This window comes from Pelophylax lessonae, assembly GCF_965119305.1.
Source record: "Pelophylax lessonae genome assembly, chromosome: 2".
Classification (NCBI taxonomy): Eukaryota; Metazoa; Chordata; class Amphibia; order Anura; family Ranidae; genus Pelophylax; species Pelophylax lessonae.
In genome coordinates this window covers 728,563,000-728,582,588 of record NC_138769.1, presented here as the reverse complement: position 1 = coordinate 728,582,588, position 19,589 = coordinate 728,563,000, and the positions used below count along the sequence as shown (strand labels likewise).

Genomic DNA, 19,589 nt, shown 5'->3' with positions numbered 1-19,589 from the left:
GGGGGGGGAAGCATTTTACTCTTGGACCCAGGCAGCACAATGTCTTGGGCCAGCCCTGGCCGGTACCAATAGCTTTTGTTATCTCCTCCCAGCCTCGGGCCCAGAATTCCAGCTTTAATTTCATTGGCTGCTGTGGGGAGAATGTTCATATATTAACCAGAAATAAATCACACCCGATTGGCATCTTACACGCAGTCCCATTGTACCGTATGTGGGACTTCTGCTGGTGGCCAGATTAAGAGTCTTTCCCATTTTTAAGACCTAATCAAACAAGACGTGTTTTTTTATTCATTTAATAAAGAAGATACAGAATTGTTTTTATATACACAGATATAAAATTAAAAAACAAATTTGAGTTTAGTGCTTCCGGCCATATACAAAATATGAACAGGATTTCCGTTGTGCGATCATTTCATACAATGTGGGACGGAATGGCTTTGGTTCAGTGATCCATGTGCATTTGGCGTTTAGGTCGATGATTTGAGTCTGAAATTGCTTGCCGGTATTCAGAAGATATTCAGGAGATAACGCAACCTCCTTTCCGCTTCACCCCCGTCATGGAGAGGATGAATCCCAGCCGACTTTCATTGTATGGAGGGTAACGCACCTCATTGAGTTTCTCACGACCATCGCTGCGCAGAAGGCACGCCCGCTTATGAGAAAAGGTGTCGAAGGTATATTTGCCGTGATACATGCCCATCCCGCTGTGTCCTGCAAGATAAAAGACAGATGATGTACTATGGCGATACAGAAAACACTACACAGAATAAGGAAAAATGATGGAACGTAGCTTCTCAACTGACTGTATCCACAGGTGTGGTCATAAATGGGAATTTTCAGACCCTTTGGGCTCAGGAAATAATTTCCCCCCATGGTGAAACTGACCACGGTTGCCTCAAAGAGATTTGTTTTGTCGTCTCTGGACCAAAACTCATGGAGATATGGAAAATGCCAAGCTTGAAAGACAAGGCATTCCTCACCTGGGTCATCTTCATAACTGTGTTCTATGATGGTGTTATTTGGTGTAATAACGTGATCAAGTTAGTCATTGGTGCAGTGGCGGCTGGTGCATGATAATTTGGGAGGGGCTTCAAATCCACCCCCCCAGCGGGACGGACCGCGGCTGCCTCAAAGAGATTTGTTTTGTCGTCTCTGGACCAAAACTCATGGAGATATGGGGATTACCAAACTTGAAGGGCAAGGCATTCTTCACCTGGGTCATCTTCATAACTGTGTTCAACGGTGGTGTTATTTGGTGTGATAACGTGATTAAGTTAGTCATTTGTTTAGTGGCGGCTGGTGCATGATAATTTGGGGGGGGGGGGGAGGGGCGGCAAATCCACCACCTTCCCCCCCTAGCGTGATGGATGGCTGGCCGGCAGGCAAATCCACCCCCACTCCCCCAGCCGGACGGACCACCGGCCAGACAGCCAGCATTCTTACCTCCTTTGGCCGTGCGTCTCCTCCCTCTTCCTGGCCAATGGCCAGTAAAATCGTTTCTCTTTTCAGCCAATCAGGAAAGGGTTTTCACGACCCACTTCCTGATTGGCTGGGAGGAGAATCAGTGTGATATTAGTGAATATTCATTTGCTATTGTCATACAACTGGGTGGGCTCAGGGCGCAGTGCTCTGCGCCCCGAGCCCACCCTTTTTTGAAGCCTATTAGAGCCTCTGGCTCTAATCAGGTGCTTAAAAAAAAAAAAAAACCTGACCAATGGATACATAGGCTTTGATACAGTCCTGGTGATTGGCAGAGACAGACTGTCTCGGTGCATTCTGGGATACTGTATAAAAGCCAGGAGCACATGTGTGTAATGTTCTGGTACCTTTGGTACCCTATTTCCTCTTTTCCTGAGTGTATGCGCCCCACCATTCTCCTTTGGTAAGGTGTGCATACACCTTTAAGACTGATGCTGTCATCACTGAGCGCCGCTGGAGCGGCTATTTCAACCTCCGGCGGTCTCACTCACATTGTTCGTTCAATGTGCCTTGATGCTAACCTGCCTTGAAGCTCTCATGCTTGCAAGCATACCTCGCTGTTGGAACCACGCTGCGCTGATCCCTGTATCCCGCTACCGGATCATCCGCTCTTGCCGAACCTCTCCTCTGCTACATTGCTACTAGTGATAAGTACCCCACAGGGGAAACCTCTATACCCTTCATACTAAAAGCTTACACTATCTAGCGCTGCATACTAAGACTATTACTACATCTGCATTATCTAAGATTGCTAGCTCTTGAGCCTACTAACATCTGCTCTTGCACTGGGTTGATCTCTCCTGTATGTTCACCTGCTACTCTATCATCTGCTACCATACATGATTGCTAACCTATCTGCATCCCATCTGCTACTATCTTACTTTCAAGAACATTCCTTTCAAGTGTCTGTCATCTACCATCTCTACCCAACCTGTCTCTTCAGCCTATCATCACTATATTACTATATACATAAGTCACTCTAGGAACATCTTATTGAGTGTGTGTATCTACTTGCTGAATTGAGATCATCCACACATGATGAGTCTTGGGAGTTGGGATTGGTGTCTCAGCGTTTCTCTACATGACTACTGAAGTGGAATATTTCTGCAGCTGTAAATCCACATTATACATAAAACGCAGGAGCGTTACAATGTGCTGCGGGGTCTTTGGCTGGTGAGCAGAGTCCCGGAGGGAGGGTGGCGGGTGCCTCCTCCTCTGTAGCAGTGGCATCAGGAGGTCGTCCTGAGGGCCGGAGGAATGGAGCTGAACCCAGAGGTCCAGGAAAGATGACTGAAGGGGAGACACTGGAGACCCTAGAAAAACAGTATCGTGAGTACAGGGGATCGTGTCAAGGGGCCTGACCTGAGGAAGGCCACCCCCAAGTAGGATAGTCGTGGACGGGTGTCAGTGGTCAAGAAAGAGGATACTAGGAGGGCGTCCTGAAGATAACTTTAGTTCATCAAGTCATCTGGAAAGAGACTTAACCCTAAATCCACCTAAGTGGCAAGGTGGATCAACAGCCTGGCTGTATCAACAGATAGATATCCTCCAAACCTTGTGCATAGTTAATCTTGAGTATCCCACTATTCCCTTCTCTCATCCCTAATTTATAAAATATAAACACAAAACAACCAAATACCCCTGGAGTGAAGTGATAGACTGTGAATGTCAAAGCTGCTATCAGTAACCCAAGGGGACCCGAAAGTGTGAAAATCCAGCAGTCCTTAAGGGGGCAGTGCTACTATGGGTTGGTATTTATGACAGATATTTTATCTGGCATGTTGTGGGTACTTGAGGACTGAGGCGTGAAACAACTGTCAAGGATAAAATAATGGTCATATCCGGGGCTTTTTGTTCCCAGAAATTAGGTGCAGGAACTCAACCACGACCCTCAAACCCCCCAACACACACACACACAAACACCCTCCACTCCGCATCAAACAGTTTGGTCAAAATGTTGCAAACAGTGGAATGGTCTTAAAGGGGAAATACCAGAAGTGCATTACATACAGAGTGTAAAGTTGGGAGGGAGGGGGGTGGAAACAAACAGAATGCAGAGTTCAGGGGTGTGCTACACACAGAGTGCAGAGTTCAGCCTTCTTCCACAGCTGCTTACCTCTGCATTCCCTATCCACATCTCACTTTCACCCCTCTTCAACTCTGAGCCCCAATTCTACCCCCCCCCCCCTTTTCCACTGCCCCCATCTTCTCCTCCCCACCTTAAAAGCTCCCCCATCTTCCACGTGCCTTAATTTTGTTGCTGTATTAAGCTGAAGAACCCAGCTGGCTCTAGTACCTTCCTGCACACTGGTGGTTCTGCCTCTCTCACTTGCCTGGAGATCATCCAGGGCGTTGTCAGCATATGCAGAGCACCCCGGCACCTGCATCTTCCTGGTCTCCATCCTGCACTTAGTAGGAGCTGCTCAGGAGAACAGATTTGTGGGAGACGTTGGGAGACAAGCTGTCACTTGTAAATACAAAAGCTGGACTTCAGTGTTTTCAATTTATAGTAGTGAGCAGGGAGCAGAGGGCCTGAGACAGAGGTGGTGGAACTGGGTTTCACCACTTCCAGCTGAAAAAAAGCCCTGGTCAGATCTCTATTTAGGAGGACTGGATGATCCTAAAAAAAATAAATAAAAGGGTAAGTAAACCTAAACCCACTCTCTGCCACATTATCCACTTGCCGACCGGTCACGTTGGCCGCACTGCGGCAAAGTGGCTCGATATCGTCCAGCGACGTAGACCTACGTTGCTGGACTCCTCCCCTTGTGGGCGGCATGCGCGTGCCGCCGGAGGCTCGCTCCCGCTGTATTCAGTCACAGCGGGGGTCGGGCCAGGGGAAGAGAGGCGGTGATCACTGCCGCTCTTCCCCGATCGTCGGGGATCGAGTGTGGAAATCCGCCCACTTGTGTAAACAAAGCGGGCGGATCTCCTAAGTGACAAACAGTGACAGATTACAGGATTCAGCATAGCTGAACCTGCGATCTGTGCCTGTATCACACAGTCCCCTCCCCCCACACACGTTAGTAAGCATGAGGCATACATTAACCCCTTGATCACCAATAAAAGTTAACCCCTTCCCTGCCAGTGTCATTATTACAGTAACAGTGCATATTTTTAGCACTGATTACTGTAGTAATGTCACTGGTCCCCCCAAAAGTGTCACAAATGTCAGTCAAGGGTCCGATCTGTCCGCCACAATGTCGCAGTCCCGCAAAATAAATAAATAAATAAATAAATAAATCGCAGATCGCCGCCATTACTAGTTAAAAAAAAAAAACAATAAAAATGACATAAATTTCCCGTAGTTAGTAGCTGCAATAACTTTTGCGCAAACCAATCAAAATACGCTTATTGCAATTTTTATTACCAAACAGAAAACAAAATTGGTCTAAAATGTTAAAAAATTTAGATTTTTACATTTTTTTGGGGGGAATTTCATAAAAAAAATGTGAAAAATATTGTTATTTTTTCTAAATTGTCGCTCTTTTTTGTTTATAGCGCAAAAAGTAAAAATCGCACAGGTGATCAAATACCACCAAAAGAAAGCTCTATTTGTGGGGAAAAAAAGGACATAAATTTAATTTGGGTACAGCATCGCATGACCGCGCAATTGTCCGTTAGAATAACCGAATCGCAAAATATGGCCAGGAATGGGGTAAAATCTTCCGGTCTTAAAGCGGTTAAAAATACGCTCATTGAGAATTTTTTTGTCAAAGACATGTAGCTAAATACATTTTGGCCTAAATATATGACAAAAATTTAATATATTGGATATTTTTTAACTGTCAAAGTAGAAAAATATTGTTATTTTTTCAAAATTGTCGCTTTTTTTTTTATTATTATCGCAAAAAATGAAAATCACAAGGTGATCAAATACCACCAAAAGAAAGCTCTGTTTATGGGGAAAAAAAAGGACGTAAATTTCGTTTGGGTACGGCATTGCATGACCGCGCAATTGTCAGTTAAAGTTGCACAGTGCTGAATCGCAAAAAGTGGCCCAGATGTAAGACAGCAAAATCCTCCGGTGGTAAAGTGGTTATAAACCTAATCTATCTAACCCTGTAAAGCAAAAATCCCTGTACTTACCTATTCTGCAGGCGATCCGGTCCCAGCATTAGCTGTGAGCAGCGGCTTCAGTGTGGAGGCGGGTACAGGAGAGGCAGCTGACAACGGAAGCCCCATAGTAAGTCTATAGGTGATGTCACTTCCCAGCCATTTCAGTCGTTACCAGTCCTCTTCCTGCACAGTTTTCAGTGGCTTCTGCCACTGAAAACCGGATCAGTTTGGATACAGAATAGGTAAGTACAGCAATTTTTGCTTTACAAGGTTAGATAGATGAGGTTTGGAATGTGGCAGAGAGGAGGTTTAGAGTCAGTTAGTTTTTGCCTGGACTTACATTTTAAGGTGGAAAAACTAATGGAGATATGGAAGATGCCAAGCTTGGAGAACAAGGCATTCTTCATCTGGGTCATCTTCATAACTGTGTTCTTCACCTGGGACAGATTTGTGACAAATGATCTATGGTGGTATAATCTGACCCAAAATTATATGACTGAGCTAATCATTACTGCACACATCCCTTGCCAGCTGGTAAAACCAATTTTAGGTGGAAATGCTCTGCTTGGTCAAGTGACCACAACCACCACGGTACCACAGACAAACATGACGGCACTTTTTGATACCTGAACTGAAATCAATGACAAACCGCATTTGTTCTAAAAAAATATAAGTTAGCTTTTCGAGTTAGACATGTAATGAAGTAAGGTCCTTGTAACAGAAGTCACATTGGGTGGGGGGCCCGCGGAACCCAGTTTACCTTAAAGAGGTCAGGAACCTCCTTTTTAAGCTCCCCAGGCCCCTCTTATGTGCAAGTCCCCCCTGTGTTTATTAGGGGCCCAGGGTGGCCGAAAAACCCAGTCTGGTCTGCAGGGCCGCTGATAGGGGGGACCACCAGCCCTCTTGTAGGGGGCCCGAGCACACAGGGGGGCCCCACACAGAGAGGGGTATTAGTGATGGACAACAAATACAGAAATCTTCCTCCAGCACCTGAATCTGATCTCTGGCCCTCTCCCTGCTATCAGCTTTTATCTTCTGAGAAAGAGACGTCCCTCACTAATCCCCCTCTCTGCGTGGGCCCCCCTCCCAGCACTGGCTCTAATGTTATCTCTGCTCAGGAGTTTATTTGTAACTTTGTTTCTCTCCCGCTGTCTCTGATCACTGAGCTCCAATTGCCCAGCCTGTATATTTTTTTCATCTCATCTTCATTTTTATTTATTAACAGATTTTTTTTTTTTTTTTTTTTTTTTTAGATTTAGCAGCAATTATGTGAGTTATGTTATATTTGTGTCTGCTAATAGTGATTTTGTTGTAATTTTAGCTAAATATATCTTTAATATTTTCTTGGGGGGGCCCTGCCAGGTAGTCCGTACGGGGCCCCACGATTTCTAACAGCAGCCCTGCTGGTCTGCCCTAACCAGACTCACAGTACAACCACACCGGACGCAGCATTTCCTTTTACCTCTGTTATCCTGGGTCTTATATGTTTGGTTTGTCTTGAAAGTTGGAGAGGCCCTTAAGAAATTTATGAAGATAAAATTAATTTCACCTTTTCAGACTGCTGGAATATTGTAGGCGTTTGTTTGATAGACTGTTGTCAGATAGTTTGAGGTGGGGTGGGATATGTTATGTCACGTGTTTTTCTGCTAAGCATGTCTCTCCCATTGTTAATTGCTAATTGGGCCACCAATTGTTTCTGACTGTCTTCTCATCTATGTGTGTATACATATGAGAAATTGTCTGGTCACCTAGGCTGGTTTAAGTTACTAGTTAACCGCTTAACGGCCGCCCACCGCACTTATGCGGCAACAGGTAGCCGCTCCTGGGCGAATTGCCGTAGCTGTACGTCGCTCGCTCTCAGGAAGATAGGAAGCAGGCGTGCGCCGCCTCGCTCCCGCTCGTCAGCAGGGAACCTGATGCAGCGTGCAGGTGGCTCCGATTGCCGCCTGACACCCGCAATCGCTCCGCGCTGAGAGAGAAGAACGGTCAGCTGTTGTAAACACAGCCAACCGTTCTTCTCCCTGGAATGATCACAGAGCACCTGTGATCCTTCTATATAGGATCACAGGTCTCTATGGTCATTCCACAAGCCATGACCCCCCCAGAGTTAGAATCACTCCCCTAGGTTTACATTTTAACACCTTGATCACCCATAATGTTAACCCCTTCCCTGCCAGTGTCATTATTACAGTAACAGTGCATATTTTTAGCACTGATTACTGTAGTAACATCACTGGTACTCCCAAAAGTGTCAAAAATGTCAGTTATGGGTCCGATCTGTCCGCCGCAATGTCGCAGTCACAAAAGAAAAAAAAATATCACAGATTGCCGCCATTACTAGTAAAAAAAAACAAAACAAAATTACATAAATCTTTCCCATAGTTAGTAGACGCAATAACTTTTGCGCAAACCAATCAAAATACGCTTATTGCGATTTTTTTTTTACCAAAAATATGTAGCAGAAAACAAATTGGCCTAAAATGTGGAGGATGTCAGTGGTGTCATCCACTAACATCCGTATCCTGAGTCCTGCTGGAGGATGACAGCTGTCCGCGCTGTGTGCGGAGACACAGCTGTCAGGTCCCCATACATCTCTATGGGGGAATCGGATTGGAACGGACCGTCGGTCCGTTCTCATCCGATCCAATCGACGGATGGAAAATAGGGTTTCCATCCGTCCAGATTTGATGGATCAGATCATATGTCAGCGGACAGGTCTCTGCTGACATCCAATGCCCCATAGGGATGCATGGGGGGAGCCGTTCAGATCCGCCAAAAAAAAATGGAAAGGCGGATCTGAACGGTCTGCCTGTGTGAAAGAGCCCTAATAGAGAAGCTGAACCCAGATGTCCTGCAGAGCTGACTGGAAGAGAGACACTGGAGAGGATCTGATTCTGCCTACAGTGAGTACAGATCTGTGTCCTAGAGCTTATCCTGTGAGGGCCACTCAAGAAGTCAACATACAGAAAACCCTACAAGGACAGTGCTACATGAGGATTTTACTATGGCAGTGTCACTTGTCTGAGCTGCAAATCTCTGCTTCTTTGGCTAATCCCCAATTATCAGTCAAACACTTGGACTGTAGATGAAGCCAGAAGACCACAACTTTGCCTACAAAGTCAAAACACAGAGAAATCCTGCAATGGACAAGCTAAAGGCATCTTCTACTCACCAACTCCTCCAAATGGCAGAGACATGATGGTGGTTTGCACAATACCATCGTTAGCACAGAAGCTACCACTGCTTGTCCTGTCCAGGAATTGATTGATGATCTGCCCAAGAAAAAAAAAGGATTTTATTAGTTCCTTATTCTGTCAAGGCTTAGTACTGGACAATTTATGGTGTGCATGCAGTTTAATTCCTCTCCCACATACACCTCCAGTTGTATGTAGGTGACCTGCAATCTGCATAAAAAGGGACACATTTCTCTGTGCCCAATATACATGCCCATTATCATTACACTCCACGTACAGTAGCTGATATATCAGTGTTTCTCTTCATCCCCCTTACCAAAAAGCTTGCAGGATGTTTAAGGCTTATTTTATATTTTTATTATTACTACCCCTTATACAACTGCTGCATAGGGGCTTAGAGAAACCTTTGGGTGTCATATGAGAGGCATATGTCTATATTCTGCACTGTGGTCTGGAGACCATTTTTGTAAGAAAAATGATGGGATTCTGTCTAGATACTGCAATGGGGTCCATTAACCCTTTTTGTAGGTAATAGGATGGGTTTGTGGGTAGGTACTGCAATGGGGTCCCAAAAACCCTTTCTGTAAGTAATATGATGGGTTTGTAGGTGGGTACTGCAATGGGGTCTTTAGACCCTTTCTGTAAGTAATATGATGGGTTTGTAGGTGGGTCCTGCAATGGGGTCTTTAGACCCTTTCTGTAAGTAATATGATGGGTTTGTAGGTGGGTACTGAAATGGGGTCTTTAGACCCTTTCTGTAAGTAATATGATGGGTTTGTAGGTGGGTACTGAAATGGGGTCTTTAGACCCTTTCTGTAAGTAATATGATGGGTTTGTAGGTGGGTACTGAAATGGGGTCTTTAGACCCTTTCTGTAAGTAATATGATGGGTTTGTGGCTAGGTACTGCAATGGAGTCCAGTGACCCTTTCTTTAAGTAATATGATGGGTTTCTCTCTAGTTACTTAACTTGGGGCCATTTGAAATCACAGACCAAAGAACTTTCTCTGTATGTTATATGAGGGGCCTATGTCCAGTTGTTACACTGGGCCTGCGGGTCCTTCCTGTATGTTATATTAGGAGCCAGTGGCATTGTGTCTAGATTCTACACTGGGGCCCAGAGACCCTTCCTGTAGGCAATATGATGGCTATGTATCTAAGTACTGCAATAGGGTCCGGAAACCATTTTTGTACATAATGTGATGGGCCTGTGACTAGGTATTGCAATAGGGTCTGGATACCCTTTCTATAAGTAATGTGATGGATTTGTAACTAGGTAGTCTGATGGGGTCTGGAGACCCTTTCTGTAAGTAATATTATGGGTTTGTGTCTTGGTACGAAAATGGGGTTCAGGGACCTTTATGTATGTAATATGACAGGGCTCTGTCCAGATGCCCTTTGTGCATGTGATATTAGAGACTAAAAGATTTTTTGTCTGTATGTTATACAGTGTCACAGTCAGGGGTTAGACACAGAGGCCAGTAGCTATAGCAGTGGAAAGGTTCTCAAAGAAATAAGCACAATAAATACACAAGCATGTCCCCCTGGTGGGTGACGCAGGCTCACGTGAGGTTGGGGGTTTAAGCACTAACTGGTCTTCATCAGTGCTCCTAAAGGTGCAAATAGGTTTTACAGTGTGCTAGTGCCAGGTTGTGGCCCTCAGGATCACTCTACCAGGAGGTGAGCAAGCCAGAATCTGTTAACAGATATAGCAGGTAGGAATCAAGCAAAAGCGAAGTCTGTGAATATACCAAAGGTCGGCAACACGTGGTTGTAGGTTTGGGATCAAGTGGAAGCATAGTCAAGGAACAAGCCAAAGGTCAGTAACAAGTGGTTGTGAAGATATGGATGGTTGCAGGAGCGCAAGATATTGGCTGGAAAAGAGCACAATAATCTGGAAAACAAGAAGTGCAACGACATGGCTTAAAGAGGAAGTGGGAGCACCAAGGAGTTCAAGGTTCACTAGAAAATAGATTTAAAGTTAGGTTGTCCAAGGGATCAGGCAAGGTCCAGAATCTCAGGTGGCACAGTAGGAAGAGCCACTGCCACCCGCAACAGAGGTCACGGGTTTGGATCTGGATCCTGACATACAGTATGAGGGACCCGTGTTTTGTTGTGAGCTGAACTGGGTCCAGGGAAGCTTTCTGTATATGATATATATAGGACACGTGTCCAGTGGCTTTACCAAGCCTGGGACCCATACTGTATGTTATATGATGGGCCAGTGTGCAGGTACTACCCTAGGTCCAGGGACCCTTAGCTACACCTCTAAACCTCTGATATATGTACTTATAAACACACACAATGTACTCAGGGGACTGAGCTGTATAGAGCAGTGGTCCTCAACCCTGGCCTACAGGGCCCACTAACAGGCCAGATTTGCAAGATAACTGAAATACATCCCAGGTGATATCATTTGCTGCTCAGTGATTGCAGTACTCTAGTCTCCATCTCCCCAAGGTAATACTTAAAATCTGGCCTGTTAGTGGGCCCTGAGGACCGGAGTTGAGGACCACTGGTATAGAGGATACATGAATAGCGGCAGACACATAGATGCACTGACCTGTGAGCTGGCAGAGAACGCATAGGCAGCGAGAGGCTTTTCTCGCTTGTTGATGAATTGAATGGCTTCTTCTAACCCGGAAACTGTGAGAATGGGAAGAATTGGTCCAAAAATCTCTTCCTGCATCACTCGATCTGACTCCGTCACATCCAAAAGGATGGTGGGTGCTGAAATGAGAGTCGATAGGTAAATCTTTCCGTATATTTATTCCATATATCTGCCCTTTTTACACTTGCACACTTCGACTCTACATAAATGTAATACATCAAACTGGCTGGCACTGACATCGTAGATTGGCACCAAGGCAGGCATCACTAAATTTCAGGCCGCATCCAGATCCGGACACAGTCACTGTCCCATCTGGGCCATCGAGGTTGTGCCATTGAGGAGCCAGTTCTTTCCTCCAGCCTCCGCCTTTGTCACTCTAACAGTAGAGTGGAGAGCAGGAGGCACAGCAGCACTGAGTGCAGGGTGGTCTTAGCAAACCAATCACCAGCTTGTTAATATAAAACAATTCTGTCAGCTCCCGCCCTCTGTCCAGTGCTGCTGTGCCTCCTGCTCTCCACTCTGCTGTGTACCTGTATTACATAGTTACATAGTTGGTGAGGTTGAAAAAAGACACAAGTCCATCCAGCTCAACCTATGATATGTGTGTGCGAGTGTGCGTTTATGTCAATAGTACATTGTATATCCCGGTATGTTGTGATCATAAAGGTGCCCATGTAATTGTTTTTTGAAATTATCGATGCTCCCTGCTGACACCACTGCTTGTGGAAGAGAGTTCCACATCCTTACCGCTCTGACAGTAAAGAACCCTCTACACGGTTTAAGGTTAAACCGCTTCTCTTCCAATTTCAGTGAATGGCAACGTGACTTTTTAAATTCTCTTTCACTGAATAGTTTGTTTCCTATGCTAGGGTCACCAGTACAATATTTGTACATTGATATTATATTTCATATTTGATTAAATATTTGAAATTTCAAGCGTCTCTTCTCCAGAGAGAATACGTTCAATGCTTGTAGTCTTTCCTCATAGCTGATGTCCTCCAGTCCCTTTATTAGCTTTGTTGCCCTTCTCTGGACTCTCTCCAGTTCCTTCGGGAGGACCGGTGCCCAGAACTGGACGGCATACTCCAGATGCAGCTGGACCAGAGTCTTGTAGTGTAGTGTTGCTGTGAAGGGGGTTCAGAAGAAGGACACCACTGTGGGGGGGGAGGTTATGAAGAGGGCAAAGGAGGACACTACTGCGGGGGGATGATATAAAGGGGGCAGGGAACACTACTGTAGGGAGGGGGGATGATGTAAAGGCATGCAGGGGGGCACTACTGTGGGGGGGGGGGGTGTTGCTGTGAAGGGGGTTCAGAAGAAGGACACCACTGTGGGGGGGGGGGGGGTATGAAGAGGGCAAAGGAGGACACTACTGTGGGGGGATGATGTGAAGGAGGGCAGGGGAAACGACTGGAATTGGGGTAGATAAGGGGCGCAGGAAACACTACTGTGGGGGGGGGGGTGATGTAACGGCACGCAGGGGGTCTCTACTGTGTGTGAGTGTGTGTGGGGGAGGGGTGTTGATGTGAAGGCTTGCAGGGGAACCCAATTGTGTGTCTGTGTGTGTGTGGGGGGGGGGGGGTTGCTGTGACGGGGGTTCAGAACACTAAGAAGGGGATGGAGAGGGATGGTATGAAAGGGGGAGGCGGGGGTGAGAACACTACTGTGAACAGGGGCTGACTGACAACTTTCAGCCCAAAGGGCAAGTACAAACCAGAGGCCCATGGTGTAGCGACTCGGCCCCCCCTCCCACTCTCCCTCTTCCTGGCCTCCTTCTGACCCCCATTCCAGGCTGAAGCTCCGCTCCAGGTACTCTCTACCCACCGGTCGAATCCGGGTTCCCATCCTGACCAGCAGGGGGCAGTTGTGAGGAGTTGGTACAGCTCGGTTGGGGCTGACCTTGGTAGAGTCTCCAGTGGGGCATTAAACCGGCCTCTGCTCAGACGCAGTTTACACCATCCATGTTGGGGGGCTGTGCTCTGTCCTTGTCTTCATCCCGCACTCAGTAGGTCAGCAGTGGGGACTTTTTACTTCTCTTCACCAGGAATCCTTTAGGCAAGTCTGTGGTGGGAGCAGTGCAGCCTTTTTACAGGGCATGAGAGCTGCCCCGAGGGCAATTGCCCCCCCATGCCCCCTGGCCCAGTCCTCCCCTGACTATGAAGGGGGGGAATGATAAGGGGGGCAGAGGACACCACTCTGGGGGAGGAGGATGATGTAAAGGTGTGCAGGGGACACTACTGTGGGGGGTAGTGTTGCTGTGAAGGGGGCTCAACACTACTGGAAAGGGGATGCAAAGGGGGCTGAGACTACTACTGTGAATGGGGGCAGTGAGGCAGTGTTGGGGTAGTTACTCAAAAAATGTAGCTAGTTACTAGTTACTTCTGTAAATTGTAATGAGATTACTTTTCTAGTTACTGCATTTGAAAAGTAACTTCACTACTTATTACTTTACTTTCCTCTTTCTTAAATGACCGTGTAGAAGAAGATACATGACACTCTTTCTGCATAGAGTTTATTGTATAAACACAGGCTTTGGGAAACATGAGAACAAAACCTGAAAAAAACAGAATAAAACATAAAGTGCAACAAAAAGTCATAAACTTCATCCCTCTCTATTCTTCGAAATAACGATTGTATCGCACGGCTTGGGTAACGCAGGAAAGCGCGTTCCTATAGCCTAGTAAAGTAGTGTAGTTACCAATATTAGTATTGTAACTAGTTACATTACTTCGTTACCAAAAAAAGTAATGTAGTTACTGTAATCAGTTACTTTGTAACTCGTTACCCCCAACACTGCAGTCAGGACACCGCAGTGAATGGGAAACTGATGCAAAGTGAAGGAATGGAATATAGAGGGTGGGGGGGGGGGGGGCTGAGGACACTAATGGGAGTATGGGATTGTGATATAGGAGAGGGCTGTGACCAGACCCCTGTGAATATTATAATAATATAATTCAATATCCTTGCACTAAGAGGTCTATTTAATTATAATATAAATATCATTGGGTGATATTGCCCTGGCATTGCCTTTATGGTACTCTACTGCCATCTGCTGGAAACTTTGCAAAGTACCCAGTACAATTATACTGGCATTGAACTAAATGAACTCTGTTGTCATCTGATAGAGATTTTTCCTATTATGTGGCGTGACTGTTCTGGCATTGAAATAAATGGACTCTGGCCCGAATGGATCAGGCAAAATATACTGACATTGCTTTATCTATATTCCACTGCCTATTGCTGGATTATTTTCATAATCTTTAACCTTTAGAGTAATAACATTTTATTCACTGCCAGCATAATATCCGACCTACTGCCATCTGCTGGAAGCCTTTTATTAATATTCATTGGAATAATTACACTGGCATTACATCCATTATACTTTGCTGCCATCTGCTGGAGATTTTTTATATTTTTTGGAATAATTTTACTGGCATTATATCAGTGGTGGTCAATTGGAAAGTTATAGAGGGCCACACAGTAGCATCCCATTTTCACAGCTCGACACCCCAATTTTTTTTATTTTTTTTTTGCAGAGCATCACAATGCACACTGCGGAAGTTGAAGTACAATTACCCCCAACACTAGTGTCCATAGACGCAATATTAACCCCCAGCATTGGTGTCAGTGAATGCAAAAAAAAACCCAAAACTGGTGTTAGTGGATGCAATAAGAACCCCCCCCCCCCCTCTCCCCCTCTAACACTGGTGTGAGTGGATGCAAAAATAATCCCCAGCATTGGTGTCAGTAACACAATAATAGCTCCCAGCTTTGGTGTCAATGAATACAGCAACAGCCCCCGCTAGTGTCAGCACTATTGACTTTTATAGTCACTGTAGTGAAATGTAACCCCCCCACCCAGCATTGGTTGCCAGTGGCAGTGAAATTGAACCCCCCCCCCTTTCCCGACTCCCACATTGGTGGTCACAGGTTGCAAAGTGTAACCCCCCACCTCCTGCATCAGCGGTCAGTGAAAATTAACCCCCCACACCTACATTGCTAATCAAGGCAATAAAAGTTAACCCTCCTCACCCCATTTTTTTTTTTTTTTTTTTATTATTTGGAATAAGTGTACCGTCCTTACAAACATTTTACTCTGCTGCCATCTGCTGTAGATATTATTATTATTTGGAATAAGTGTGCTATCCTTACAAATAGTTTACTCTTCTGCCACCTTCTGGAGGCTTCTTTATATTATTATTTAAAATATGTGTACTGGCATTACATTAATTATACTCTGCTGCCATCTGCTGGAGATTTATTTTTAAAATATTTGGAATTACTGTACTTTTCTTCCACTCATTATACTGCCATCTGCTGGAGACTTTTTATATTACCTGATGTGATAGTACTGGCATTGCATCGATTGAACTCTTCTGCAATTTAGTGGAGACTTTTCATAAACCTGATGTAAGCCTACATTCACACGGCCAATTATCGGCAAGAATTAGCGGTTTTAAATGCTGCCTGCCAGGTTTTTTTTCTCTGTACCGCTGTTTGCATTTTGGCTATTGGTGATTGCAACATAATAGTTACATTATTGTATTTATTGTACACTACCCAGCTACATGGTATTAGTATTCTATTTATCACCCCCCACTGCTATGTGATCAAGCATGAGTGTAGCATTATTGTGCTCTGCTGCCATCTGCTGGAGAATTTACATACATATATACACACACACACACATACATACACACATATTATATATATATATATATATATATATATATATATATATATATATATATATATATATACACACATATATATATATACACACACATATATATATATATATATATACATACACATATATATATATATATATATACACACACACACATATATATATATATATATACCCCCTCAACAACTAACTTCCCCACCAGCAACAATAGATCCTGCATGCAACAATAGACCCCTACAACAAAACACCACCCAGCAACAATATAACCTTCCCCCCAGCAACAATGGACTCCCTGCAATTAAATACCACCCAGTAACAAAATGCCCCCAGCAGCAACAACAGATCTCCCAGCAGCCAGCATCAATAGACCACTCCCTCAACAACCAACCCCCCCCCCCCCCACCAGAAACAACAGAGCCCCCAGCAACAACGGACCTTCTGCAACAAAGTACCACCCAGCAACAATAGACTCCCCCAGCAACAATAGATCCCACATGCAACAATAGACCCCCCCAGCAACAATGGACCCCTGCAACAAAATACCACTCAGCAACAATAGAGCCCCAGCAGCCAGCATCAATAGACCACTCCCTCAACAACTGCCCCCCCCCCACCAGCAACAACAGACCCCTTAGATTCCCACCAGTGACAATAGACCCTCCAACACTCCCCAGCACTCACAAAATACATTCAGTGGTGGAGGTGCTGCAACTACTTTCCCCTGCGTTTCCCTGCTGAAAAAAATCCCTGGGTGTATACAACTGACAAAGGAATACAAATTATACCAAAAGCTTTCCCCTTTAAATACAAAGGATAACCAGATAAAAAAAAAAAAAAGGTTTTGGTTAATCTCTAAACTTTTTATATTCATAAAAAATATTTACTATTACCAATTTACAGCGGGAAGGGGGCGGGGCTCCACGTAAGCGACCAGAATGTCTAAATAATGGGGAGATCCGACACCCCGACTGCGAACCTTTCACTGCTAGGACCATGGTGACCTGGACTAATCTGGTCATTTAACCACTTTTGGACTGGAAGGATTTCCCCCCCATTAATGACCAGGCCATTTTTTGGGATTTGGCACTGTATTACTTTTACTGACAATTGCGAGGCCGTGCGACGCCGTACCGAAATAAAAAAATTTCCACAAATAAGAGCTTTCTTTTGGTGGTATTTGATCACCTCTGCATTTTTTTTTTTTTTTTTTTGCACTATGAACAAAAAAGAAAAAAAAAAAAAAAAGAGCAACAATTTTGAAAAAAAAAAAAAAGCAGGATTTTTTAACTTTCTGCAATAAATTTTTTTAAAAAAAAAATCTATTTTTTTTTATCAGCTTAGGCCAATTTGTTTTCTGCTACAGATTTTTGGTAAAAAAAAAAATCCCAAAAAGCGTATTTTAATTGGTCCGCGCAAAAGTTATAGCGCCTACAAACTACGGGATAGATATTTGGACTATTTATTTTTTTGTTTTTTATTCGTAATGGCGGCGATCTGCAATTTTTAGCGGGACTACGACATTGTGGCAGACAGATCGGACCCCTAACTGACATTTTTGACACTTTTGGGGGGACCAGTGACATTACTACAGTAATCAGTGCTAAAAATATGCACTGTTACTGTAATAATGACACTGGCATAGAAGGAGTTAATCCAGTGGGTGATCAAAGGGTTAAATGTGTACCTAGGGGAGTGATTCTAACTGTATGGGGGAGGGGCTTCTGAAATAACCATAGAGACCTGTGATCCTATATAGAAGGATCACAGGCGCTCTGTGATCATTCCAGAGAGAAGAACGGTCAGATGTGTTTACAACATCCGACCGTCCTCTCTCAGCAGGGAACGATCGTGGGTGTCAGGCGGCAATCAGAGCTGCCTGACCCGCGGCATTGGCTTCGCTGCTGACGAGAGGGGGCGGGAGCGTGCCGCACGCTCGCCCCCTAGCTGCAGGCGCGCGACCGACGTACAGCTGCGTTGGTTCGCGCAGGAGGGGCAGTAAAAACTGCGGCGGGCGGTCGTTAACAGGTTAAAAAGTGCACACGGAAAGGAATACTTTGGCATCTGTCAGTGTTTGGCGTTTATAAACAAAGCCGTGTGATGACCAAATCATAGCCTAAAGGGGAATCATATGATGGGAATGACAAAATGTAAATATAGATTTTAAAACTTTTATTTATTTTTTGACACAGCACAGCCTTCTGTAAGAAGAGATAAAAAGACTAAATACATAAAGCGCTCAGGAAAAACAGGTAGAAGTCTGTGGTATAAATGATGGTCGGGGTGGTCAGTCCCATCTGCGGCTCTCCTGACAGGGGGGGGGGACATAGTGGGCATCCCTGGGGTCACGGGTGGGCATCCCTGGGGTCATGGGTGGGCATCCTTGGGGTCATGGGTGGGCATCCTTGGGGTCATGGGTGGGCATCCCTGGGGTCATGGGTGGGCATCCCTGGGGTCATGGGTGGGCATCCCTGGGGTCATGGGTGGGCATCCTTGGTGGTTCTAGTGGCACCCCCCCCCCCCGAGGGTCTGCACTGGTAATCAATGATCTGATTAGCAGTGCAGAACCCCCCCCCCGTCAGGAGAGCCGCAGATCGGCTCTCCATAACTCGTGCCTGTCAGGCATGTACTGAGGAAACGGCGATCTGTCTTTGCTACATAGGCAAACCATCGTCCTGCCTGTCTTGGGAACGATCGGCAGGTCCTGGGCGGACATCAGGTCCACTGGACCCACTGACTGGCTCCCGCTGTGTCCAATCATAGCGGAAGCGGGTCACCAGCAGCATGCATGGGCGCCCCCAGACTTGGAAGAAAAGAAAATCACGTACAAGCACTGTATGTGATTTCGCGCTAAAGGGCCGCCCTGCCGCAGTATATGTACGTATGGGGCGGTCCTTAAACGGTTAAAGTAGAAGTTCAGCTAAAAAATAACTAATTCTAAATCTACTGGCAACCACATTCTAAAACAAATTTTAAAAAAATAAAAAAAATGTAAAAGAAAATAAATAAAAAAAATTAAAAAATAAATAAAAATAAATAAATAAAAAATTTAACCACTTGCCGACCGAGTACGGTAGTACTACTGCGGCAAAGTGGTTCGTTATCGTCTGACGACGTAGTATTAACGTCGTCAGACACTCCCCCTTCTGGGCGGCGCTTGCGCGCCGCCGGAGGCTCGCTCCCGCTGTTTTCATTCACAGCGGGAGTCGGGCCAGGGGAGGAGCAGCGGCGATCGCCGCTGCTCTGCCCCGATCGCCGGGGATCTAGTGTGGAGATCCGCCCGCCTGTGTAAACACAAGCGGCGGATCTCCATAGTGACAGGGAGTGACAGATCGGACTGTTCAGCATAGCTGGACATCCGATCTGTCCCTGACTCACTCAGTCACCTCCCCCCCCCCTACACGTCAGTAAGCACCAGGCATACATTAACCCCTCCCTCTCCAATAAAATTAACCCCTTCCCTGCCAGTGTCATTTTTACAGTAACAGTGCATATATATAGCACTGATTACTGCAGTAATGTCACTGGTACCCCCAAAAGTGTCAAAAATGTCAGTCAAGG

The 19,589-nt window shown here is 45.4% G+C and overlaps 1 protein-coding gene across 1 annotated transcript in view; it reads right to left on the bottom strand.

The window, feature by feature from the left end:
- Window positions 1–348: 348 nt before the first annotated feature.
- The window catches only part of LOC309545659 (aldehyde dehydrogenase family 3 member B1-like), a 43,276-nt gene continuing 24,035 nt past the window's right edge, over window positions 349–19,589 (bottom strand). Inside the window, 3 exon segments of the mRNA XM_082244930.1 lie at window positions 349–711; window positions 8,711–8,810; window positions 11,294–11,460. Of these exon segments, the coding sequence (XP_082101056.1) occupies window positions 518–711; window positions 8,711–8,810; window positions 11,294–11,460 (461 nt within the window). The 3' untranslated portion in view covers window positions 349–517.